Below are 27605 nucleotides of genomic sequence, written 5' to 3' on the forward strand. Positions count from 1 at the left end.
ATCAGTTTCATTCATTTCTGCGAGGGGGAAAAACAGATTTACACGAAAGAAAAAGAATTCCATTCCAGAGTTTTCTTTTTACTATCACCGTGGCTTGACAATTGAGAGATAGTTTTTCGAAAATTACTTTGAGAGAGAGAGAGGTGGAAATGCATTTATTTAGTACAGTAAATGTGAGGATTTTTTCATTTTTAGTGAAAGGTTTGACTACACTTCTGTATTTCGAAAAGTGCTTTGTGGAATACTTCGAGTAATAGCGAACTTAATTATAGAAGTTGAACTGTACACAGGTGTTCCAAAAAAAAAATCTCAAAAATGAAAGTGCAATTCAAACATACAATAACAATCAAAAATCACATAGGCACGCAAACACCATCTGGAAGCAGTAGACACTATTTAAAATAATACGTAATACAAGGACAACAAAGAATCCTTCTACAATAATTAATTCAGAAACAACACGACTACAGTAGATTCTCAATTTTTGTCGGGCACAGTGACACACACATTACATTGACACTGCATGGACTGCTGCATCTTCTCAGAAATATAAAATGCATCTCAAACACATCTTGCTGCTTTAACGATTCCTCATACCAGGTCTTCCAGCAATGAAAAGTGTTTCATACACGAGCCCTTTTAAAAACACCATAAAAGAAGTCTATAGGGGAACAAATCTGGTGAGTGCGGCAATTGGTACACAATGAACAATCCAGTGACAGGAAAATGTGGTCTGAAGATGTGTTCAGACTTATCTGTTGAAATGTGCTGGAGCTCTGTTGTGCTGAAACCAAACACGACAATGCACAGATACAGGGACAGCATTTCTGGCAGAACTTCTTAAATAATTACAACCATTGAGTTTTGAGGGCAGAATGTACAGGCCCAGTAAACTTGTCTCCTACAATGACAGCCCAAAAGTTGACAGAAATTTTGATTGGGAAGCATGAGTATGTGTAGAATGAGGAGTTATCATCCACTCAGTAATGCCAATTGTGAAGGTTCATCACACCCTCTAGTGAGAATGCATCATCATCAGTGAAGGTTCTCTTCACTGATGATGACGTTTTGTCACTTGCTGAACACTTGCTGTGACGTTTGGGTAAACAGTGCTTTCTTGTATATATACCGTGTTACAAATTCAATGAGCTTGTCTGTAGTCTCTTGGTTTCAATGCCTTGACATGTTGTACATGATAGGGATGAAGTCCTTTATCCTATAAAATGCACCAGACAACTGAGTGAAGGTACTTGTGGCCAGATTAAGATCCACTTCTTGTGGGATACTATCTTCTGCAGTAACTGTCAGAGTTGTTCGGCTGAGACCAGAATTTGCCTTGTGAACAACCAACAAATCTTTTAGCGCATAATCATCAGTTTAGAGTGGAAAACATTGCCTTATCAGGCACCTGTCTGCTAGGATACCTCTCATGATACATTTACAGGGTTTTTTGTAACGCATTGCCCTTTGAGCAATATGTTCCTGTATTTTCTGAGTTCTGTCACCACTATTAACCCTTAATTCATGAGAGATGTTAGATGTGTTCTCATAACAATAGTTTACCCCAGGTGAAAACCTGATTGAGCCAGTGAGGTTGTTAAATAATTTATTGAATCATGTTATATATTTATTGTTCAATATGATTTGATGTGCCTAGAAGTAAATAAATATATATTAGTAAATACCTTGTTTCGCTAGCAGAAGGCGACTACATACTTCTGTTGGTACCAATCTTTATTTTTACAGTTCTATAGACTTTGTTGACTTGTTGAGGAAGCCTGATCAGTTCCCTCTATATTATTGATTCTGTTGCCATCCTAAAAAGTCAATACTTGAATATTTAATATTATGTACTTTTATGCAAATTTGTTGTGATCATGCAATACTTGTTTGCCGCACACTAAAGGTTTTTAGTAGCCTGATTGGTCAGTGACTGAACTTGTTCCACTTGTGTATAAATAGTGATTGTGAAGAGTGCCATGACATCGCCTTTCATCTTCAGTTAGTTACTTGTTCAGTACTAACAGTTGTACTTTTTTTGTACACTGCTTAACCTCCATTAATCATATGAAATTTCTTCTAAATTCTGCTGAGGCACTCATAATACTCTGGCTGGATTGGAAATTAGTTTTTAATAATGAATCCTGACCAATTTTTCTAAAGTTTTAATTTATTCTAGTCTATGTCCAAAAATCATTGTGGAGAAATGATGAATGTTATACTAGTTTGATGTCTACGGAAATTAGGAAGTATACTGGACAGTTGATTAACCGTGTTCCTCTTCCGCGGCTGTCTTTATGTGCTTGGTGGACATTCTGGAGTAAAAATATCAACTGGAATGATTATATGTGTTCTCCTGTCATCTAATTCTCCATTCAAACTGGATCTCGCGTAATGACGACTCACTTTCTTCTGGGTGAAAGAATACCCAAGTGCTGTCAGATCTTGCTTGGACGTCGAGTGGTGAGGTGGTGTTGAAATGCGCAGGGCATCTTTGATTATTTTGTGGTCCTTTTTATTTGTTGCTAGATGTATTCAGAACATGATATAATTGTGAAACAAGGATTAATAGTTTAATATAAACCGCCGCTATGGTGGTTGAGTGGTCATAGTGACGGACTCGCACTGAGAGGACCTGGGTTCGAACCCCACCGTCGCCATAGTGGTGGTCGGCTGAAGTTAGTTTTCTGTGCTTTCCAACTTCAAGGCGCGAATGCAAGCCGATCTCCCCGTTAAAAAGTCTCGCCACAGAGAGCAACAGACCTACAAACAGCACAAATGTAATTCAATTATTACACATCACTCACTTCACTTCTGAAATATAGATGGCTGCACTGAAAAATCAAACACAACACTACATATGCACTCAGACTGTTAGGTACACACACAGTTACATCTCCGGCACAACTCACTAGGTAGTAAATCCCCCATAGATGGTGATAGACCTGAGATGTGCTAGATTTGAAAGAAAGAAAGAAAAGAGTTTAATATGAAAAATGTTTAATTTGGATTTTTAATCTTAACTGTGAAATATATGTGTTACCATTAAATGTTTTGGCTGTGAAACTTGACTCTGTCTCCTTTGCTGCCTGTGAACTTAATTGGGATATGGAAATACGGCACTGTCAGTTAGACACTTATTCTGATTCGAAAGTCATTGTAAAAATATCACGAAATAGCAATCAATCGTTAAGTTTGTCACTGAATAAAGGCAGTTGAATTTTCGGTAAATGCAGGGAACCAGATGTTGAATTCACAGTACCTGACTGTTTCGTCGATCCTGATGCCCGGGCCATGCTGATGCAAAGATCGGCGATCCGACTTGCCAAATCATTGAATTCCAATTCATGGGCTAGCAGATGTTCATCCACTGACAAGATGGCAATTTGATTGTGCAAGATCTCTGAAGTCCACAGTTCTCTGGCTTCATACGTGATAAATTTCCAGCGGATGGCAAGGGAGATCATCCGCATTGATCTTCAGCTGGATGATGTTGCCAAGCCTAGTGATCTTGCCCCTCTCACCTCCACTTGCCCCTCTTTGTTTCTTTACCAAGGACTCCATCTAAAGACCATTGTCGCATGTTACATTTTTCTTTCCGGGTTTTGGCAACATAAATGTTCAAGATCTTGTGGTGTGACTTTCAAATGAGTTCAAGGTAACTAAAACTGCATATTCTACCGAGTGAACCATGGATAAATAAAGGGGCAATTGAAGATACAATTATATATATATATATATATATATATATATATATATGTAACAAACTATGAATTTAAGAAATGATAATAATTACATTCACTTCAAAGCTAAAAACCGCAGAAAACCAACTTCAGCTGCCTTACATGTACCGCGAAACGGCTGATTGGAATATTATAAGTGAGAAACGACATGAATCCTGTGTTGTCAGTTTGGTCGCTATGGTAATACTAAGCTGTGCTCACTGATATGCATCTGTTTTATGGCACTGTTAACTGCAACTAAAGCTACTGTCCTGTTCAGGCAGAAGTATACTGTTAGCGAGCAGCTGTTGCCTTGGGTGGCTGCACACACAGCTCAGTATTACCATAGCGTCCAAACTGACAACACAGGATTCATGTCGTTTCTCACTTATAATATTCCAATCAGCCATTTTGCGGTACATGTAAGGCAGCTGAAGTTGGTTTTCTGCAGTTTTTCAGCTTTGAGGAGTGAATGTGAGCTGGTCTTCCATTTGAAAAAGTTTCTCCACAGAGAGCAGACAGACCTACAAGACGATATTGTGACATAACATGAAAATTTAAGCACTTCCATTTTTACTTTAGAAAAGGAAAGACAGATGGCATCACAAACATGAAACAAACATAACTCAACATAAATATGTTAGGACCACACATACACTCAGAACACACATGCCAATCGTTCGAAATTTGCATGAGTATAGGATTGCTTTACAAGTGTGTGAGACAACAACTACTTATAGCGGCTCCAGATGGTGTTTACACACCTACATTCCCCACATGATTTTGGATTGTTATTGTATGTTTGAATTGCCTTTTTAATTTTGCAATTTTTTTTGAAACACCCTGCATATATACACAAAATACTGACCTTTTTAACAGACTTTAACTACTCACATTTAGAAACATCGTTGCCAAACTGAGCTGGTGATTGTTCAGAACAACGATGACAATATCTGGTAGCAGACCTCCTACTATGAAGACTACAGATCCAAGCAGAAGTTCACCACTTTCAAGTGCCTTGACGTACACGCCAAACAATACACTAATGTCAACCGCCCTAAAAAGAACCAATTGAGTAACAAAGTATGAGAAAAAGTTGCAGTATGTTACATGAAAATTTTTTTGTTGCAACACATTTATATTAGTTTTTTAATGATCCTGAGATTGTTGCGAACAATAGAAATTTGAAAAGGCTTTTTAACGCATGTAAGATAAGCATGACATGTGACTGGTTAAATAGAAGAGCAAGATCCCATGAACTTGGACAAACGAATTCAGAGATGTGCATATGAATAACTGCTGTAGTTTAGCAGGACTTCCAATTGCTGTAAATAAAAAAATAAAAACACTCTTCATTCCCAAATTCTCCTTGTGGTCTTTGCACATTGTAATGTTATTCATAGACCCCCCCCCCACCCGGGGGAAAGGGTCTTAATCTAGCCATTTTATTTACAAATTGTTAAATAGTTCTACCCTTTTTTATACACAATCAGTTAAAATCAGTGATATTTTCATTGTTCTTAGATTTGAAAATGTGCGATCTTGATCATGTCACCAGTTTGTTTGTTATTGTTGCCACTTTGAATTTTGAATAAGCTTTACACCAATGTCATTCTTTATGCAAATTTATTTGTTACACTATTTTTCTATTGGTCATGTTCTGATATGACTTTTCTGAGATGGTTGATCCCTATAGTTGGACCATACTGCATTACCCTTTTCCTGGTATAAGTACTCATGATTCTGACGACCGCATCACATTCCTTTGTCCGTTCATCGCCTTTTCATGTAAAAGCTTAGCAGATTGGCTCTTTGTGAGTCGCCACAATACTCCGCCGAACAGTATGCCATTGTGATAATCGCTAGTGCTGGGTGCAGCGATGGCTGGTTCCGGAGCATCTTGATCTTTCATGATTGTCATGATATACTTCTAGTCACCACTCATCCTCCTGATGTCAATTTCTATCCACTATCTAGTCCAGTCAACGTCTCAATTTCTGGTCACCCGCTGCCTTGTGGCACATCGATTGTTGTCTTAATTTTCGCTGTGCTTTCCTGCCACATGCAGGCCGTGACCTTGCCAGATCCTTCCAAGGTTATCATCATCCATGGTGCACGTGTACAGAGGATCATCGTTCTTAAACTGGTTGTTACATCAGAGTGAACAGACTATTGGGACTAAATTACGGACTACTGCCGTTGGTATGAGAAATCTTTTGTTTCCGTTGTTTAATTGTAATCTATTTAACATCTGTTAATATGTTAATAAATTTACTTTTTGTTAGAACTTAAGAAAAATCTCTCTGGAATTGTTTGTCTCTTTCTTTGCACCTCGTGCACCAGAATCTCCATATCAGAACATCGGTTGTATGCAAGGACGTTGCAATATCAGGGGCGATCAAATTGCCTATAGTATGATAAGGGAGGTCCTGCAGATCGAGGGTTCACCCTCAACCTCAGTTAAAATGTGATAAAAGAAATGTGGAATGTAAATTTCAATTATAAATGTTTTTGCAAATATAGTTACCTCAAATAAAAATTTATTGTTATCATATAAAAGTTAAAAAAAAAAAATTACCAAGGAGTCAATTAAAAAATAACCCATTCTGATAAATTCTAGTAAAAATTAGTATGGAAAACAGAATATTCAACTAAAAAATTCAAATTATTCAAATTAAAATAAAAATTCATGGCAGCAGAGGAGTGCAATTTAAAAACAGTTCTAGATGCTGCATCTAAAAAAAAAAATATATTTTTTGGTGTTGGAATCAAAGCAAAAACAACTAGATGCAGCATGTAATCAAATTAAACTGTTACATTATTATAAGAGTTACATGAGCAACAGAAGAACATTAAAACAAATTTTCTATACCATCAAGTGAGAACATGTATTGCTTGACACATTTTTTAAAGGATGATAAATTAGTATTGTGAGTGATTTCTGGTAATATATTGTAGAATTTTCGGATGAATAAAATGTTTCTTCAAAAGTGTTTTATGAGGTAACGGATGTGAATACATATTATTTAGTGTATTTGAAGATCGAGATGTATTTAAAGGTGAGAAGAATGGATTTATAGAAATATAATTGATGTAATGTAAGTATTCCAAGATGTTGATGAAATTGCAATAAAATTATTTGTGATGATTCTAATTATTCTCTTATGGAGGCTGATATAGGGTAAAGGGGGTTGAAAGGTAGACAGAACCCCAGACAGAGTTAGACCATATAGTAAATTTGAGTGTGAAACAAGAAGTAATAAAGAGTTAGTAAAAACGACTTATTCAAGTAAGGTTTGAAATAGTAAAATTTATAAATTGCTAGTTGTAGTTTCTTTTGCAAGTACTTGACATGACTCTTCCATTTAAGATTGTGATGAATGTATTTAATTGCACTAACATGTTCGAGACATGAACAATTACAATCAGAACTAATAGTACAATTGTGATTATGGAAAGTTAAATTGGGGTAAAAGTGAATATTAGATTGGGAAAAGAAAGTTGTAAAATTAGTTTAGTTTTAATTACATTAGTTTTTGATGTGTTTATCTGAAGGTCGTTTGCAACAAACCACTTTCGAATTCTAATTTAATCAATATTGATTAGGTTAGTTAGAGATTGGAAATCGTCAGATGAGTACAGTAATACTGTCATCAGTGAAAGTTAAGATATTGCCATTTATGTTTAAACTGCATAAATCATTTATGAATATTAAAAATAATAATGGTCCCAAGACAGAGCTCTGAGAAATGCCAGAGATGCCTTTTAACACCCGAAATTTCAGAAAAAGATGCATAAAAATTTGGTTCATGCATCCTGCGGGATACATTCTTTCCTAGTTCCAAGAAGAAAAGAGTATAGGCCGAAAAAATCTCTCCAACTTTTTTTTCCCTTTCTTATTTTTATCGTTTATCATGATCACGCGACCTAGAAAAAGTGGTTTTACTACTTATGCTGTACTGAATTGTATTGATATACAACCGGGTTGCTGAAGATGAAGATGGACATCTAGTTGCTTCCCTGAAATGCAGTTTCTCCTTCATTTCAGGGAAGCAATTAGATATTCATCATCATCTTCAACAACCCGCACGTATATCAATACACTAATATAATAAGAAGCTATGCACAGAATTTTCAAATTTCAGAGTTTTTATCTCTTCCCCCACCACGGATTATCTACCCTCTGATTACATATTACAAATCATGGTACTTTTGCAGTTATCTGCCGGCATTCAAAAACAAAACAGCGTCTATAAAGTGTACATTGGCTTTGTTGCTAGAAGATTGCGATTGCATATTTTTTGAAAAATCATAAAGGATTTGGAACACCTGTTCGAATCGTAAAACCTGTTAACATATGAAACTATTCTCTGAACCATTTCCGAGATCGTTCAGAAAAAAAAAATGAATCTGTAAAAACTCTACCTTGAATATCCACATTTTTGTCATCTAGCTGCTATATGGTAGTCACCATTTTGCATCACAAAAATCACGGGTGTGTACTCTTTAGTTCATTTCCAGTCCAATGACTTATAGCAGAGTAATATCAGCAGATAACATTTATTTCTTGGATAAAGTGCACAAGATAAGCCAGATCACAGATTAAGATAATAAATGCAAATATAAATAGCCAGACCAGAGATTCTACTGAACCTCCTACCTCTCCGATACACAATAAACTACTGATCTATGGATCTACTATATAAAAGGGAAATTTTCCTAGAATCCCCTGGGCTTACTCTGATTGGAGGATAATGAGTGATGTCACATGATCGCTAATTTACATATACTGATGACACTTTCTAAAAATGTGTATGTACCAATTATCTGTTCAAACAAACTCAAATTAGACAAATAGTATCTCTAACTTGATAATTACGCAAATTATAAATATATATATACTTAATTTTAAGCAAAAATACATAAATATACAATTCTTTCAATCTAACACTGCCCACCCCCATTTTCAGTCAAATCATTCAAAATAATTTTTTTAATAACCAAAAATAGCATCTCAAAATTTTTGAAACAGAATCTTTGCCAATGACTTTGTGAATATATGCAATGTTAGATTCATTCTCAATTTTTTAGTATTTCAACAACACCTTTTTTCCAATGAAATCTTTCATATAATGGTATTTTACATCTATGGTGTTGGTAATGGTATTTTACATCTATGGTGTTGGTAATGGTTATTTTACATCCCCTATATGTTTGTTTGCATCATTTTCTCTTAGAATAGTTCAGGGTTTAAGCTAAATAAAAAATTCCTTTTGCAAAAAAAGCAAAAATGGGGAGAAAAGCTTTAGCAAAATGCTACAATGCTAATGTAACGATTGATGGTTGGATGTCTACTCGTTCCGTACCTCATGTACATATTTTTACAAAAGTGGCTACCACTTCTTTCGCATTCTAAGATTTTCTTTTGCATTTTGTGAAAAATACGACTGTAGCTTAAACCCTGGAATAGTCAATAGCACTTTTTGAATCACAGTACATGATAGGTGTAGGTATATTTTCCATACCACATTCTTTGATTATTCTATCTAAGCAAATAATTTCACTACACAAAGATGCCATTGCTATATATTCTGCCCCCTTTTGCAACAGTTTTGTTGCTTTGCCTTCCATGTTATAGGTACCACATAAAAACACAATACCACATAAAAATACAATATAACCTGTTACACTTTTTCTAGTATCTTTACAATTTGCAAAATCACTATCAGAATATCCTCCTAAAGGCGATCTGGTATGCTTATGCACCTTGGTTCTCTGACATAGCACACATGCTCTACACCAAACAGTTATGTCTTTGCTTTGATTAGGCCAAAAATAACAGCTATTGATTAATTGTTTAGTGACCTTGATGCCAGCATGAGATAAGAAAAAAGTTTTCGAACAGGTGCATGGCTTAAGGTTTGAGGGACATGAAATATATTTTCCAGTAGAACTATCACAATAGAGGTGAATATCGGAAGCAGGCATCCTCACACAGTTTCATTAATTCTACACTACAATCAATATCATCATCCAGGATATTTTTCATTTCCTCATCTTCAGATTGCATTTTGCTCCCTAACTGCATGCCTGCTAATGAGGAGAATTAGATTTCACAAATGCGGGATAAACTATCCGCTACAATACTACTTTCACATGGTAAATACTGAATATCTGTGGTAAAGTGTGAAATGAAGTCAAGCTGCCTAAGCCTACGAGGTGAGCATTTAACCTGTTTTTGCTGAAACGCAAATATGAGGGGGTTTATGGCCCACAAATAAAGTAAAAGGCCTAGCCTCTAACAAATACCTAAAATACTGAATTGCTGAATATGCAGCAAGCAATGCCCTATTATAAGCTGAATAATTACATTGTGTAAGTGACAACTTTTTTTGAAAAATAACCAAGAGAGGTTTTGGGCCATCCGGTGTTACTTCATGTAGTACAGCACCCATTGCAAAATCACTGCAATCAGTGACCAAAGCCATTTTAGCATTTGCTGAAGGATGATACAATAAAGTTGCCTCAGCCATGGCATTTTTTGCCTTTTTGAAAGTTGTGTCTAAGTCCAAATTCCATTCGATTTTCCGCTTGTCATTCTTTTTTGCACCAACCAGTAACTCATTTAAGGGTGCAAGAATGACCGCACTGCCTGGAATGAAATGGAGATAGAAATTTATCATCCCCAAAAATAGTCTTAAGTTGGCTAATATCACTAGGTTTGGGAAAATTCAAGATTGCATCAACTTTTTCTTTAGTAGGACAACAACCATTTCGATTGATTGTGTGACCTAAAAATTCAATTTGTTCTTTGCCAAATTCACATTTAGATTAGTTAATGACAATACCTTCCAAAAAACATTTAAAAATTTCTTCCAAATGCTGCCTATGCTGCTCCGGATTCTCACTAGCAACCAAAATATCATCATGTATGAAAAAACATAGTCCAAACCACACATAACCTCATTGATAAATCTTTGGAAAGTTTGTGCTGCTGAACAGAGGCCAAAATTTAGAAATAGAAATTCAAATAACCCAAATGGTGTTATTATGGCAGTCTTGGGTATATCAGGTGGATTAACTGGAATTTGGTGGTAGGCACGAACCAAATCAATTTTAGAAAATATGCACTTTCCATTGAGCATATGCAAGAAATCGTGAATGTGTGGTACAGGGTACTTATCTGGTACAGTAATGTGGTTCAGAGCTCTGTAGTCACCCGTGGGTCGCCAGTCAGACAAACCCTTGGGAACCATGTATAAAGGGCTGGCCCAATTACTTTTTGAAGGCCTGCAAATACCCTTACCTAACATATAATCGAATTCTCGCTTGGCTATATTTAACTGCGCAGGATTTAATCTGCGTGCTTTGGCTAAAGCAGGAGGGCCTACAATAGGTATAAAATGTAATGTGTTATGCTTTTACTGTATTTTGAGGTGCAGTATTTAACTGTGTGATCTCCTTATACTTGAGCAAAAGATCGGCATACACAGATTTGTCCGAGATTGTTTTTACTGCCTGAATGTCACATAAACCAGCACGACCATGAGACACAAAATTTGTCAAAGGGTCAATTAAATTATATTTTTTTAATGTCAACAAGCAAACCGAAATGCTGTAAAAAATCAGCCCCTATAATAGGTTTGCAACGATAAATGGCCACTGCAACATATGGCGTAATTCCAAATCTAAAGTAAGCAATTTGACACCACATGCTTTTATACATGTCCCATTTGCAGCATAGAGATTAAATGTGCTAACAGTAGTTTCTTTACTCATAAATGATCTGGGATAACATGAAACATCACTACCTGTATATACCAAATATTCAGACTTATTTAAGCGATCATTCACATAAAGCCTGAACTTAAAACCAAATTCCCAAAAGCCGCAACTACTTCTGATGGCTTAACTCATTTTTTGACTCATAGGAACAGGGCGAAACGCACTTAGTTGCCTTTTCTCCAAATCAAAAAGGGTTACAATGAAGCCAATTTTATTTTTTTATTGCATTACGATTTCTAGAATTAGAGCGATATTGACTATACAAATACAAATACAACGCCACAACAGGCAAATTGCCCAACGAGGTGGCTGACTTAAGAACATCGTGGATCCCCGAGCCATTTTTTGGAGGCCCTACCTACTACTGCTACACCACACATGCACCCCCCCTCAGCGGAACCCCCCCCAACGAATCGGTACATGCGGGAATGTGCATGTACGTGTAGTGCAACCTGACGTAAAGTTTGTTTCTGTGTAATGCTTGTTATGTGTAGTGCTGTCATCTGCCCCCAGTTTTTCTAACTATGAGTGAAGTGTTATGGTTGAATGATTTACCGTTGTAGGACTGTTGCTCTCTGTGGCGAGACTTTTTAATGGGGAGATCGGCTCGCATTTGCGCCTTGAAGTTGGGAACCACAGAAAACCAACTTCAGCCGACCACCACTGTGGGGTTCGAACCCGGATCCTCGCATCACGAGTCCGGCACTATGATTCACCTCGGTAAAATTTTCAAACTTGTTTTGTTAATTCATTTACCTGATGTTTGAGATCAACTAGTATTGAGCTTTCATCACTTTTACCAGCAGCCAAATGAGAGGCATTTACAAAAGCAACAGAGACAGCAGTGCATTCGCAAATTTTATTTGCCACCTGTGCCAATTTGTCCAAATTTTCGGAACTAATGGCCAGGACAGTTTGCACTGTGATCCGCAATCTACACAGCCATAAATTTTTCCAAAAATTATCATCAACGTGACCTTCACTGAGATCTCTCATTTGCTTTAACAACATTGAGGGTGAGAGATCCCCTAACTCACATTCCTCAAATAATGTTAGAATTTTTTTCGTGTGAGAAATTTCAAATTCTGAAAGCAAAGGGGTTTTAGATGAGAACAAGGCCAATCTGACGGGGGTTCACAAACTATGTCAGTAACATGTGACAGCATTTCAGGGTCTAACGAAGCAATTAATGTGTAAAATTTTGTCTGCTCAATAGTAATACCAGACACCCTGAAACTGGACTCGAGTTGTACAAAAAAATAGTTTCACATTGTTTGGCCAAAAATTTGGCACTTTGACACACACCCAACCACATTGTGATTCAACTTTCTCATCTCCTGAAGTTCCAGGTTTCGGATCCGTCATTATGAGCGTGTTAACTTCAATACCAATACGAATGGAATGGCACTGTTAACACCCCAGAGGACACGCGAAAAAGTGAACATAAGAATCTGGCCTACCTTTATTCAGTCACGTGCCAATTAATGTTCTTGCATCATTCCACACCGCGTCACCACGTTTGGTATACTCACCAAGTTGATTTGAAAATGAATATCTGACTCTACTCTGATCTGATTATAAGACGACTTGTCAACAATCACCACATTAATTTATTTACAAAACTTCACACGCATGAAAAGACATCATGTTATTTACACTGACATGAAACAACTGTATATATTTTTTTCTTCCAGTTGCTTGGCGCACGTAATCTGCGTAGTCACTTTTAACCCCAAGCGTTGGCGAAACTCTGCCACAATATCATTATGAATTCACCTTCTCAATTCTGCTATCCTTGAATGAGATTTCGGGCAAAATGTATCTCTAATTTTCTGCCAGGCTTCTAAGAAGGTACATTATTCCATCTAAAATAGCAACTTGATTGCTTGACGTGTGCAACTTCATATAAGGCCTATTGTTTTCTCTTTCTTTGAATCAAATTTATCTTTATCTGCTTCTGATGTTATGACTGGCAATATTGGCTCAGGTTAATCAATGAATTTCTTATATCCAATCACTTGTAGAAGGGATTCAATTCTTTCTCTCCAAGTCTGGAAGTTATAGTTAGTTAATACAGGAATTTTCACCTGCCCAATGCTGCTTCCAATATCCTCCATATCTATACTGTTGGCCATCTTGATTCAATCCGCACAAGGTCCAAGATTTTTCAGGGCTCTGGGCCCCATAACCATTTCTTGAGTTCATTTCCAGTCCAATGACTGAAGGCCCGTTTACACGCAGTAAGTGATTAAGTTGGTAACTAAATTTTAAGTTACCAATTGTTCTTAAAAGTGTTCACACGATAAGTCATCAAGTAGACACTCATTGGATAATTTTTATGGAGGCCAAGAGCAACTAGCACATGCACGCTTCAGTCTGCTCAAATCTGTGGAGGGAGAGAGACGCAACGTGCTGGAGAATAATAGTAATAATTTTGTATTTATCTGCCATTCAGAGAGGTGCTTTTTTTAAAGCTCATAGCTTTCGTAACAATGGATGAAGATGATCCAGTAGAACTCACAAATACTGTGATCAGAGCCACATTATGCGATATTTTTTTAAAGAATATAAATTTATTCACTTTTCACTTACCCAAGAGGGGGAAAAAAGAATACACAACATATTATAAACTTATATAAATCATTGAGAAGAAATATAAGATTTCCCTATTTCTCCTCTAAGATGTAAATATCGATTACATGATATTTAATCGAAGTTAAAGAGGAGATAAATTATGAATTATTGTAAGCCGAAAATATGGGAGATTCCTGGCATTCGTAAAAAATTCTAAGGGTTAAAAATTAAATAATAAAAATTCATTAAACACAAAAATTATTTCTAAATTTTTGAAATTATTATTTTTTTAAATGGCAGCAAATTCGTTCAGGACGAGAGAAATATTTGAAACCCCCCTCCCCCGTGCAATTTTTAATGTATAATAAATCCTCCACACCAGCACCCGATATATTTTTGAATCTTCAGTTTTTTTCAACTCCTGAATATTATTAGATATCCAACGTCGACTGAATATTCCATAGCTTTTTCCAACATCGAATAATTTTTAGCTTATTTGTTAAAGTAATTTTCATTTCTATAGTTCAACAAACATTCATGGCGAAGATATTCTTCACCAAACTTGGAGGTTGTGTCCCTCTGGCCACTTCACCATCCTGTATTTCCGCAGAATTCTAGCAAAACGGTAGGAGACGACGGAGCATAAACAGGTTCACGCTTGAAATCAAAATAAACCTCCCCGAGAGAGAGCGAGAAGACCCCTCTGAGTGGCATCCCATTCCCACTGGCGCATGCGTCTACTTAACTGGAAACAATAAAACCATCTTTATTTCACTAAATTACTAAATCACTTATGCACGTGCCACTTACCAACTAAAGCCGTGTAAACGGCCCTTATTGTCTGCATACATTGTAATGTATTTGGCAACTTAAAATTTAGTTACCAATTCAATCACTTACCACATGTAAATGGGTCTTTATAACAGAGTAATATCAGTGGATAATATGTTTGTTTCTTGGATAAATGGGTGGGATGCAGATTAGACCAGGGTTGGTAAAAAAACCGGTTTTTTTTGGTTTAAACCAGGTTTTTTTGGTTTAAACCGGTTTTTTTGTTTTAAATAGTATTAACATTAAAAACAATGAAATTTCTGAAAAATCATTCAAACTTCCAATAATTAACAAAAATAAAATATTTATTAATGTAATTAACACTATTCCCATGCTAATTAATCAATAAATATTTCTTACATTTTAACAAAAACCAACTTTTGCAATTTAATTATTTTTTGCTTAACTCAATGGATTACTGTGTGTTTGAAAACTCTTTTAATGTTATTATTAATCATATAATATATAAGGGGTGATCAAATGAAAAGGTACGAAACGACACGGTGGGTACAAATGTAGACTTTATTCAAAATATACACCATAGGCCTGAGCACAACGATTCCACTGATGAACAAGCCGCAGGATTCCTTGTTCCCAGAATTCCTGTGGCCGTGACGAGACCCAGTCCTTCACAGCGTCCTTGAGTACGTCGTCCGAGTTGAAGCGCTTCCCTTTCAGGTGTTTCTTCAGTGGACCAAACACATGGAAATCGCAGGGCGACATGTCCAGACTGTAGGGCGGATGGTCCAACGGCTCCCACTTGAACTTGGCCAGTTCCATGTGTGTGACTTTGGAGACGTGTGGACGTGCGTTATCATGGAGCAGAACCACACCCTTCGTGAGCAGCCCCAGTCTTTTGTTCTTGATGGACCTGCGTAGGCGTCGGAGTGTCTCGCAGTACACATCGGAGTTAATGGTTTTTCTGTGCTTGGGGAATTCCACAAGTAGCGGACCTTGAATGTCGAAAAAGACGGTGAGCAACACCTTGCCTGCTGACGGCACAGCTTTGAACTTTTTAGGGGGAGGTGACGACGCATGCTTCCACTGCATGCTGTCCCGCTTTGTCTCTGGCTCGTAGTGATGGCACTAGGTCTCATCACCTGTGACGATCCGCTCCATGAAAGCGGGGTCTTCCTGATACCGAAACAGATGTTGCAGTGCTAGCCCCATACGCAGTTCCTTTTGCTGGTCGGTGAGCTGCTTCGGAACCCAAGCGGCACACACCTTCCGATATCGCAACCTGTCGTGAACACGGTTCCATAGCTGACATCCACCTTCACCGCCAATATTCGCAATGTGACACGCCGATCACTTCTCACTAGGTCGTCCACCTTGTCGATGAGATCGCTCGTGATGACAGTGTTTGCCTGGCCTGGTCTCGGGTCATCACCCACACTCTCACGGCCTGCACGAAAACGGGCACTCCATTTTCTGACAGACTTGTCAGAGACACATTTCTCCCCGTAAACTGTCACCATCCGGCGATGAATAGCTGCCGGTTTCTCACCTTCCGCTGTCAGAAATCGAATAACACCTCGCTGCTCCTCAATCGTCGAATTTTGCAACACAAACGCCATCTTGTCCTCATACGGACTGCCGCATCATTTGGACGAGGCTTTTGATAAGAGCCTCTGCTCGCTCTCCTGCACATGCGGGCGCCCGCGCATGCTCCTATCCCAGTCAGAGACTCCAATCGCATCCCGAGATGTCTCACTACGTTCTCCCATGGCGGAATATGCAATATTTAACTATTACGTTTTTACGTCATTTCGTACCTTTTCATTTGATCACCCCTTGTATAAAGGTTTTTCTCCAGTTACTTTCAGTATACTTAATTACGAAGCTATTTCGCAAAAAGTAATAAAAATTAGGTGAATATAATGCATTTAATGAAGCATAAATAATGCAGATTAATTAGCAATGATTTACGATATACAGGGTGATTATAACTAAGGTTCTGATTTCAAAACACTGTAAAAAAAGAACGATTATCAGAATGACTGGAAAATTGACATGAATATTCCTGAAAAAATTCAATTTTATTTGATAAAAGGGAAAAAATACTTGAAAATGTAAAATTAATGACATCATCCAACATGTGGGAAATTTGCTTGCAGAATGGAAACGATAGCCAGTCATGGCAAAATTATAACTTAATTATAGCATTGCATGACTCCATAATTCACGGAAGCATTACAAAATGAAGTAATTGAACAAATAACTACAACTTACTTAAGAAATGTTAAATATGTTGTCCACCGCGTGTTCTGGCTATGAGGTTGAAAGCACAAAAATTCTTGTTCAACAACAGAATCGAAGTATGCCATGATCATGTGGATGTGCTTGCAATTCAGCTTTATTAAACCAAAGGCCCCCCCCCCCCATTCATATTCCTGAGGAACTTGTCAAAATGGGTCTTCAGCAGCTGCTTTGCTGGTATTGCAATGTGCATCTTGATAGAAGTGCTATCCACACACTGATGCTGTGGAAGTACCGAAATGATGTGGTTGCACAAAATAGATTATACTGCTGGCCAAGTACAGCATCATCTACTTGCACATTTTGCACTTTTTTCTTTTGCGAAAGAAACGTCCATTGCTTCAGGAGTATCCATGCAAATTTTCAGGTCATTCCGATCAGTACTTATTGTATAGTTTTGGAATCAAAACTTAAATTATAATCACCCTGTATATAGCTGATTATTTTTTATAAATCTGCTACAACTATACAGTAGAACCTTGATTAACTGGGCTTAACAGTGTGTGTGTGAAAGTATAAAAAAACAACTATTGAATATTAAGACTGGGAGATATACAGTAGGAGATGTGCTACTTCTTATGGGAATGAAAATGTATGTGAGGTAATGTAACAACTTGTACACTAGTCTTTGTCCTTTAAGGACAGCTGGTGTCTTTATTGGATTATAGGACCACCTGCCCCTAGCATGATGGTGTCGCTACTGTAGCTGCTTTGTGAAGGGAAAAAGAAACCCTGTGAGATATGTAATACACCACTACATTTAGATGTGTGATGCAATCCTTATTCATGAATTTGCTAAAGATAGAGCATCAGAATGTAGCCAAAGGTTAGAAAATGTAAGAATGAGAAGTTTTGGCTTTTATATATAACTTTAAATGACTAAGATACTTCATATGAAAAATATATATATATTCTGGCCACTTTTATGAGACTTTTTGAAAAAACCACTTATAAAATCTTATGTCATTTAAAGATATACCATCAGAACGTACCCCAAGGATATAAAATGTGGTAAAAATGAAACATTTTGGCTAATAATGAACAAATGTGATATTTTTCAAGGAAAAAAAAATGATATTTAGGCAACTTTTATCTGATTTTTTGAAAAAACCAAAGTGGTTTTTTTAAAAAAACCAGTTGGTTAAAACCAAACAACCCTGGTTTAGACCCTTCAGAAAGTCGCCCCTTGGAAACGTTTGTCTTCTCGGTCTGCTAGGGCTTTATTCCTGCTTAGTGAAATATTCTTGCCATGTATCCTGCTTAATGAAATAATATTACCATGTTTCTGGTTGTGGTGCCAACAGAGTTGATAATTACAGACCGAGGGCAGGGGCCCCCTTTACTGGCCGGAGGAGCGAAGCCGGAACGAAGTTCGGCCTACAGGTGCAGCCACTGATTTGCATATTCGCATGCACTTGTTAGCGATTGGACGAAACGTTTTCTGCGCTAATGCATTGCTGAACTATGTGTCATTTCACTTCCATCGCGCATTGTTGCAGGATGTTCTGCTCACAGTCGCGTTTCAGCACCAATTTTTCCAATTCTTGACGGTGTTAAATGGCCTCTGTTGGGCTGAGGCCTAGTAACTTCAACCACAGCGCATTTTGGATTATTCACGTGTTTGTGTCCTAAGGATAATTTCATGTGCCCCAAGGATTATTTCCGTTTCTAATGGCCAAGAAGGGTGCTTATACTGCTTTTTCACCATTTTCCCAGGATCCCCTTGGCTTAATGTGATTGGAGATATAATGAATGATGTCACATAATTGCTAATTTACATACACTGATGACACTTTCTAAAAATGTATATGTACCAATTATCTCTTCAAACAAACTCAAACAAATATTATCTCGAACTTGATAATTATACAAATTATATAAACATAAATATAATATATACTTCATTGAAGCAAAAATACATGAATATAATTCTTTCAATCTAACATATACACAGAATTTGGCTCTTGAAGGGGCACAAGGATCTAATTCTTTACAGTTTGGGTCACTAAGACTCAAAACAAATTTTAAATTAACAGGTAGTGTAAGAATGTATTTTCTTTCCTAATATTTTAATTTTCTACAAAAAATATTTTTAATTTTTATCTTGGAAAAAAAGGGGGGGGGGGAGGTTATGGAAGCCTGTGCCTTTGGTGAAAATCCAAGTTTGGAGCCTGCGATGAAGTAATAATAGGCTAAAAATGTCATTTTCTATCATTTTCCAGTTAGTGTTGGCTATTCCTTTGAAAAACTCTGGTTGTCACGGTGATCACACAGACCTACAACACCAATATGTGTGCATTAAATTTCAAATTCATACATTACCAATTTAGAGGATAAATGTAGGGCTGCAACTAAAGGGGGGGAAGCAGTCGAGTTTAGTGCCACAGGCTCTGGACTACAGGGGGCACAGAATTCACCCTTTATAAATGATTCTTCCACATTACACAGGGATGCCAAAATGTGTGCTTGTCCTGTTTGAGAAAGCATACAGTTGCTGCCCTAGATAGATGGTACCACCTACGAGGGTTGTTTGGTTCAAACCTTGGTTTGAATCCAGAAATCCGGAGATTTTCCCGAGATTACCCCCCCCCCCCCCACAACACTCACAGACTCAATCAAAAAAAAAGTTCATAAAAAAAAAAAAATTCGAAAAAAAACCATTTTTTTTAATAAATTAAGAAAAAGTTACATTCCTTCCCCCCCCCCCCCAAGGCAGGTTCTGCATTGCTCCTGAGAAGAATATAATTCCATGTCAGTCTTTCCATGCGGAATAGAGAAATCATATCTACATACTGTTCCTAAAGTATAAGTGTTTCCTTTCGTGGATGCTATCAGTGATTGTTAATCTTGAGTATATGAATTCTTAAAAAGCTTTATATTTAGCTGTATATAGCTTAAAGTTTTATATTTTCTTTCCGAAGATGTTCAATCGGAAGAAACGATTTAAAAAAATTCAAATTACAAAGCTGCGGACAAAAAAAAAACGTGTTTACCGCACGGCTGTTAATGGAATACAATAACGGGTATACAGGAATTTCGGCAACCAAGGTCATGCCCCTGATAAATGATTGCCGATAAACGCTACGGAAACGAAGTAGCGTCTTTGCCAGTTGCTTTAAATGCGGTCACAAAGACGTTTTTACGGCTGCTCGATGGAAATGACTACGGCTGTCCTCTATGGGTGTTTTCCCTAACGACGACGGTAATCATTGACGCCACGACAACATGAAAGCTCGCGTAAAATCTAATTTTTTGCCAAAATCCGGAGAAATTTTAACAAATCCGAAGAGCGGGAAGAAGGATGGAAAATCTTGAGTCTCCCGCCTAAATCGGGAGGGTTCGCAGGTCTGCATACTCTATATCTTCAGCAAATTCATAAATAAGGATTGCATCACACATCAATGTAGTGGTGCATTATCTCACAGGGTTTCTTTTTCCCTTCACAAAGAAGCAGCAACAGTAGTGACACCATCATGCTAGGGGTAGGTGGTCCTATAATCCAATAAAGAATGATCCTGAAAGCCCAGGAAAAGGGCCAGATGGATCCAGGAAATATGGAACAAAAGGCCCAGAGCAGTGTTCGAGAAACCAACATTATTGGTATGGGGTATGTTCAAACCCCTCGGAACCGATAATGTCAAAGCAGAGGCAAAGAAATCGAAAACGTCATTGGCTTTGATTACCAGGTGGGCTAATGTTGATTGTAAAGCCTTTATATGTGAGCATCAACAAGTCTTTCAAAGACTATGTGAGAAATTTGTGGATCAAATGGATCAGTTCCGATGATAAAGAAACTACAAAAAGTGGTGCCTTGAAGAAACCTGACATTGACCTAGCGTGATTAAATTTTCTATTGTAAATTTCCGTAAGCTATTCATTTTGCATAAAAATATAATAATTTTAATTTCTCTGAAATGCACAGATTCTTTGATGTCGGCTTATACACTGGTTTTCAATATATTGTGGATTTGGTAGTCCTGTTTCTTAAAATGTAAGAAATATTTATTGATTAATTAATACAGGAATAGTGTTAATTACATTAATAAACATTTCATTTTAATTAACTATTAGAAGTTTGAATGATTTTTCAGAAATTTTATTGTTTTTAATGGTAATACTATTTAAAACAAAAACAAAAAAAAACGGTTTAAACCAAAAAAACCTGGTTTTTTTTACCAACCCTGCCACCTACCAAACACAAAACATGCCAAATGCTGGGCACACATAAAAGTACACTGTAGAATTTCACCAACACAAATCTGACATAGTTCCCATATTCAGGTGTGAAAATATGTGGCTGTTAAATGGTGATGGATCAGAGTGGTAGGGAGGGAAAATAAAGTCATTCTGCCAGGAAATTGCCAAGGAATGAATATAAATAGAGAATCTCATTTGCTTTAAATTTAATCAGAAGATATCATTGAAAGAGCTAAGATTTTTTTTAAAATGAAAAATCAATCAGAAGGGAATTTATAGATTGCTTTATTAGTAAATATATAAATGTGTGCCTCCAACTGTTAATCAAAGTGGATCTTGATTATAAAGTTTTTCAAAAACCTCTCATAAAAACGTAAGCAGGAAATCACTTTAAATGGGAAATCTTAATGCGAATTACTTAGTTAGGACGATGAAAATAAGTCATACTAAGTGGAAAAACGTTCTAAATAGGAACGTTATAAGTGGGATTGATTGTATATTTGTTTTGGATTTGCTACATGTGACTAAATTCCATATGTTAAATGCTCAGTGTGAATGAGTTTCTTTGCAAGCTTTTCTTACAATTAGACAGTGGAAGTAATTGATTCTTTGGACAGAACATGTTTTTAGAGAGAAATGAATTATATGATTCACAGATATTTCCTTCTCCTGCCCAGAACATGACCTACCGCTGTCTTAATGAAAAGATATAAGCAGGTGATCAAGGACCTGGGGCATGCTGGAAAATATTCACAGAGATACCAGTGAATTATTGTGGGGGGGGGGGGGGGCATGCTTTTTTTGAGAGGGACTCATTTTCACTCAAAAAGGATTCCGATTTTATGAATGACCCAAGTAAATTAGAGTACAGCAGCATCCCTGGAACGCTTTTCACTATTTCCAATTGGTTGCTAAAGCTATTGTGAATTTTGACTGATTGTGTTCAATGGGTTAAATAAGAAGCAATTAGATTGAAAGCATTACCTCTGAGTTTGATATATATGACAACTTATTTAGTAATATATAAAGCTTTTCTTATATCAAGAAATACTGCAATGCTTTTTTTTTTATTTATAAGTATTTTCAGCGATAAATTTAGTAACTGTTAGTAGGGCAGTTTCTGTGTTTTTATTAGGAAGGAATCCGAACTGATTGTTAGAAAAAAAACTGAAATGTAACAAGAAAGAAAATTTTTTATTTTTGATAATTGTTTCAAATAGTTTTGAGATAGAAGGTAAAACTGAGATTGGTCTGAAGTTGTTAAAATCATTTGGATCTCCAGATTTATAAATGGGGGTTACGATAGCTGATTTTGAAGACCTCGAAATTTCACCACTAGCCATACATATATGGAAGAATTTTCAAGACCTTGGTGTTGGTTGTTTCTACAAAGAATCCAGAAAAGAGTAATTTTTTTAATAATTGTCAAGTTTTCATCAGCAGTTGTTGGAAGAAAGGATATTGAGTGACAATTTATCACTGAAAATATTGATAAATTTAAAGAAAACATTGCAATATTTCTCAATATAAGAAAAGCATTTGATAGCGTGAATCATATATTGCTAAATAAATAAGTTTTCATATATGGGAATCAGAGATAATGCTTTCAATCTAATTGCTTCTTATTTAACCCACAGAACACAATCAGTCAATATTCACAATAGCCTTAGCACCATTGGATAGTGAAAGCTGTTCCTCAGGGATCTGTCTTGGGACCACTATTATTTTTAATATTCAAAAATGATTTATGCAACTTAAACATAAATGACAATATCATAACTTTCGCCGATGACACTGCATTACTTTACTCATCTGATGATTTCCAATCTCTAACTAACCTAATCAATACTGATTTAATTAGAATTCAAAAGTGGTTTGTTGCTAACGACCTTCAGATAAGTACATCAAAAACTAAGTTTATAAATTTCTCTTCCCAATCTAACATTCACTTTTACCCTAATTTAATTTTCCATAATCACAATTGTACTATTAATTCTGATTGTAATTGTTCATGTCTTGAGCAAGTTACTATAATTAAATACCTTGGCATATACATTGATCACAATCTTAAATGGAAGAGTCATGTCAAGTACTTGCAAAAAAGACTGATGGCTAGTAGTTTTTTAAATTTTACTATCTCAAACCTTACTTGAATCAGTCGTTTTTACTAACTCTTTATTACTCCTTGTTTCACTCGCTCCTACTATATGGTCTAACTGTCTGGGGTTCTGACTACCTTTCAACCATTTAACCTATAATCAGCCTCCATAAGAGAATAATTAGAATCATCACAAATAATTTTATTGCAATTTCATCAACATCTTGGAATACTTACATTACATCAATTATATTTCTATAAATCCATTCTTCTCACCTTTAAATACATCTCGATCTTCAAATACACTAAATAATATGTATTCACATCCGTTACCTCATAAAACACTTTTGAAGAAACATTTTATTCATCCGAAAATTCTATTAGAATTATCATAAATAATTTTACACCACCAATACAGCTTCATAAACATCTTGGAATACTTACATTACGTCAATTATATTTCTATAAATCCATTCTCCTCTTATTCAAAGGTCAATTCTCCTTGCCTTTGAAAACATATCGATCTTCAAATAGACTAAATAATATGTATTCACTTCCTTTACCTCATAAAACACACTGTTGAAGAAACATGCTACTTACCTTATCCCAAAATTCTACAATACATTACCACCAGAAATCACTCACAATACTAATTTATCATCCTTTAAAAAATGTGTCAAGCAATATATGTTCTCATTTCATTTTATAGAAAATTTGTTTTAATGTTTTTCTGTTGCTCGTATAATTCTTAAATAACATAACAGTTTAATGACAAGCTGCATCTAGTCGTTTTTGCTTTTATTCCAACATCCAAAAAAAAATTACATTTGTAGATGCAGCATGTAGAACTGTTTTTAAATTGCACTCCTCTATTGCCATGAATTAGTATTTTAATTTTTTTTTAGTTGACTATTCTGTTTTCTATACTAATTTTTACTAGCATTTACCTGAATGGGTCATTTTTTTATTGACTCATTGGTAAATTTTTCTCTTTTCTTTCGCACTGTTATATGATAACAATAAATTTCATTTGATTTGAAAAAAAAATTGATTTCATGTATTGCATAAAATCATCATTCATGTTGATATTTAATGGGGGAAATATTAACAAAATGGGAATTAAAGTTTTGGGCCAGTGGAATAGGATCAGAATTGGCCACGAAACAGTTTATTATGACCAGTTTTATTAATTATACTATAAATGAATCTCCAACGTTTCCTGGAAGTGTTACATTTTGAAAATTGGTAGGAAAAATATTCAAGTTTAGGAGATTTTATTTTGGATTGGACCAATTTTACAACATTTTTATAGGCTATGTTTAATGGGATATTGAATGGAAATTTTTGTGTTTTATAATATGGTTTTTGCTTAATTTTTGTCAGATGGTGTAATTCATGAGTGATCCAAGGATTCAGCTGCGATCTATTATTTTCACCATTAATATATCTAGTATGATTGCGTACTATTGTTTCAAGTTTAAGTAAAAGTTCTTCAAAATTATTAGAAGGGTCAGTATTATTGAATGAAACATTGTAATTTTGGAGAAAAATATGAAATTTGGGAATAATCTATTTTTTTAAACTGGGGGTTAGTTTGTTTTAATCTGATAGTTGAAGTGGGTATACTGAAACAAAGCTTACAAATTATTGCATAGTGATCTGTTAAGTCAGAGAAAAAAATAAGAATATATATCAGTAATATCAGATGAATTTCATATATGTTGGTCGATAACATCATGAAATTCTTCAATGTGCAATAGGCTTAGTATTGTAGATTCAGGTATCCATTGTAGATCCATGCCAAGTATACAATGTTTTCATTTAGAGTTGTTTTGCCAGATTCCATATGGCATTATTGTACAATATTATTTTACACTGTGTGATCATGCAAATAAGTATTTTTCTGTCAGAATGTTTTAGTTTTAACAAAGTTGCTAATCCCGCTTTCTGAATGGTTGTTCTGACAAAGGATGCTGGGAAGGTTTTCCTTCAAATACCAGAAGAGCACTGGGAACAAACACACTTGAAATGCTTCGATTTAGAACTACTTACTAAGGCGATTCACCCGGTGAGGTGTATGCTGGGTAACACATTTTCTGTCACCTTGTACCGTTGATTTTAGTGGCATGCATTAGCACCGCTTGAGTCATCCAATCTCTTCTTCTGGCTGCTGCATCATTGCCTATTGGATTATGTGTTTTCCTGTGCCATTGTGAGAGCTTGATGCTGTCGACGGAATCTTGTCGATACTGTTCCTTGATTAAAGCTGGCTGCTGATAACAGGTTCTTGCTGTCACCGTAGCTGGACTCCTTCTCCTTGGATAATTATTAAAAGGGCATTGCTGGGAGATGCTAGAACTCACCATTCATAATCAGAAGATGTGGTTCCTGTGATAGAGGGAAAATGAAGGGTGTCTGGACAGACTATATTGGTGAGAGCTAACTATTTTGTTAAACTTTCATGGCTAAAAAACTCTAATGAAAAGACTTAACTTCCTGTGTTATAGCAAGTTAGAAAAATTATGTTGTGTAAAACTCAGAATCTTCCTTCGAAAAAATATTAAAGTGGAAAAACTTGTCTTTCATTGTTGCCATCCATTTGAATTAATGTTGGGAAGCAAAAATAAACCCAGTATACAAATGGTTTGTTCCAGTATCTTCAAGTCCTCTGCAAAGCACTCGAGAGATCCGCGCGATGGAACAATATATTTCTGCATTTTCTTGCACTCCAGTTACTTCGTATATTTAGGGTGCAATCTGCAATTCAGCATTAATTCCAGATAACCATGATCTCCAGCTGTTAGAACCTAGCTTCTAACCACACAAAATGTTGTACATGTACAGTTACTGTGTTTGTATCATGTGGGTATTTTGATGGCTGTTGTGCCCTGAAAACCATGGTGCAATCCCAGAATTTCAGCCAACAATCACCACAATTTCCAAACTTTGAATGCAATATGAATGAGATAAAGCTTTCTCTGCCAAAAAAATGTCTTGCCATAGTAACCTGCTACATAAAATGAGAAATTTAAATGATGCAAATAGCATTTACAATTAAGCATTATGAAACCCACTATTTTATTACCTCAAGGTGCACCATGGGGATTGTGGTTCATTTTTTAAATCTGTTGTTCCGAAAACAGCCATAGATATGATTTGCCTTGACATCCTAGGAGAGCTTTTTTGTAAGATAAAGCTTCAAACTATTTTTTTTAAATCAAGAAACCAAAAATTGCAGAATATTATCAAGTTAACAGATGAAAAATAATAGCAAGGCAAATACAAACACAATTAGAATTTCATAAAATGTGTGTTTACCAATAGAAAGAGGTATAAATGATTGTGAAGATCATAAAGCCAATCATGCTGAATATTACACTAGCAATGAACAGAGGTGTCCAAAGTTTTGTATGAAGCATAAGCTGAAAAAAAAAAGGATTGTTAAGTTCCCATTATAAATACAAATTTCCAATTTACATTTACAAAAAATCCAAATACAAATACAAGGCCACAACAGGAAAAATGCCCAACGAGGTGGCTGACTCAGGAAAAGATGCCCATAACAAGTATGGATGTGATATATTACTAAAATACAGCAACCCAATTGAAAATGCAATCAAAAAAATTATAAACAATATATATATGCATGACAAAATGTTATACAATGCCTATATAATGTATTTATAGTTGTCTTATTCTAAGTATGGATGGCTTCTCAATTTACCCCAACATGTTTATCATATTTATTTTTAAACGTGTCAATTGTGTTAGAATTTACTACCCCCAAAGTTATAAGCTATGCCATTTATTAACAACCCCATTAGAGAAAAAATCCCTGCGACACCATAACCTAGAATTGTCCCTTACCAATCGATACTGGTGTCCCCTTGTAAAAGCAGTCGACTGGCGGTGTACTAAAAGTTCATGATCCATCCTATCCATCCCATTGAAAATTTTAAACACTTCGATCATATATCCCCGACACCTGCGTTCATCCAATGTAAACATATTCAAAAAATGAAGTCTCTCTTCATAACTCAAGCCCCGCGTGCCAATAAGAACACGCGTAGCTCTTCTTTGCACCCCTTCAACCAATTCAATGTCCCTCTGTAGGTATGGTCTCCAAAACCTTACAGCAT

The 27605-nt window shown here is 36.0% G+C and overlaps 1 protein-coding gene across 4 annotated transcripts in view; it reads right to left on the minus strand.

The window, feature by feature from the left end:
- LOC149081576 (phospholipid-transporting ATPase IF-like) overlaps positions 1-27605 on the minus strand; it is a 189722-nt gene that overhangs the window by 11842 nt on the left and 150275 nt on the right. For 2 of the 4 annotated variants that reach the window (XR_016193471.1, XM_089238531.1), the window contains exons 26-27: positions 26785-26888; positions 4617-4779 (exon numbers count right to left, since the gene is read on the minus strand). Coding sequence is in view for 3 of the 4 variants with exons in the window: in XM_089238531.1 (XP_089094657.1) it covers positions 4617-4779; positions 26785-26888 (267 nt within the window). In the remaining variant the exon portion in view is untranslated. Of the gene's footprint in view, positions 1-4590; positions 4780-26784; positions 26889-27605 lie in introns of all 4 variants that reach the window. The other 2 variants (XM_089238533.1, XM_089238532.1) reach the window with 1 other exon arrangement.

The sequence above is a fragment of the Pholcus phalangioides genome, unplaced genomic scaffold (assembly GCF_987345545.1).
Source record: "Pholcus phalangioides strain wild (caught in Gottingen) unplaced genomic scaffold, Ppha-v1.0 ptg000010l_1, whole genome shotgun sequence".
Taxonomy (NCBI): Eukaryota; Metazoa; Arthropoda; class Arachnida; order Araneae; family Pholcidae; genus Pholcus; species Pholcus phalangioides.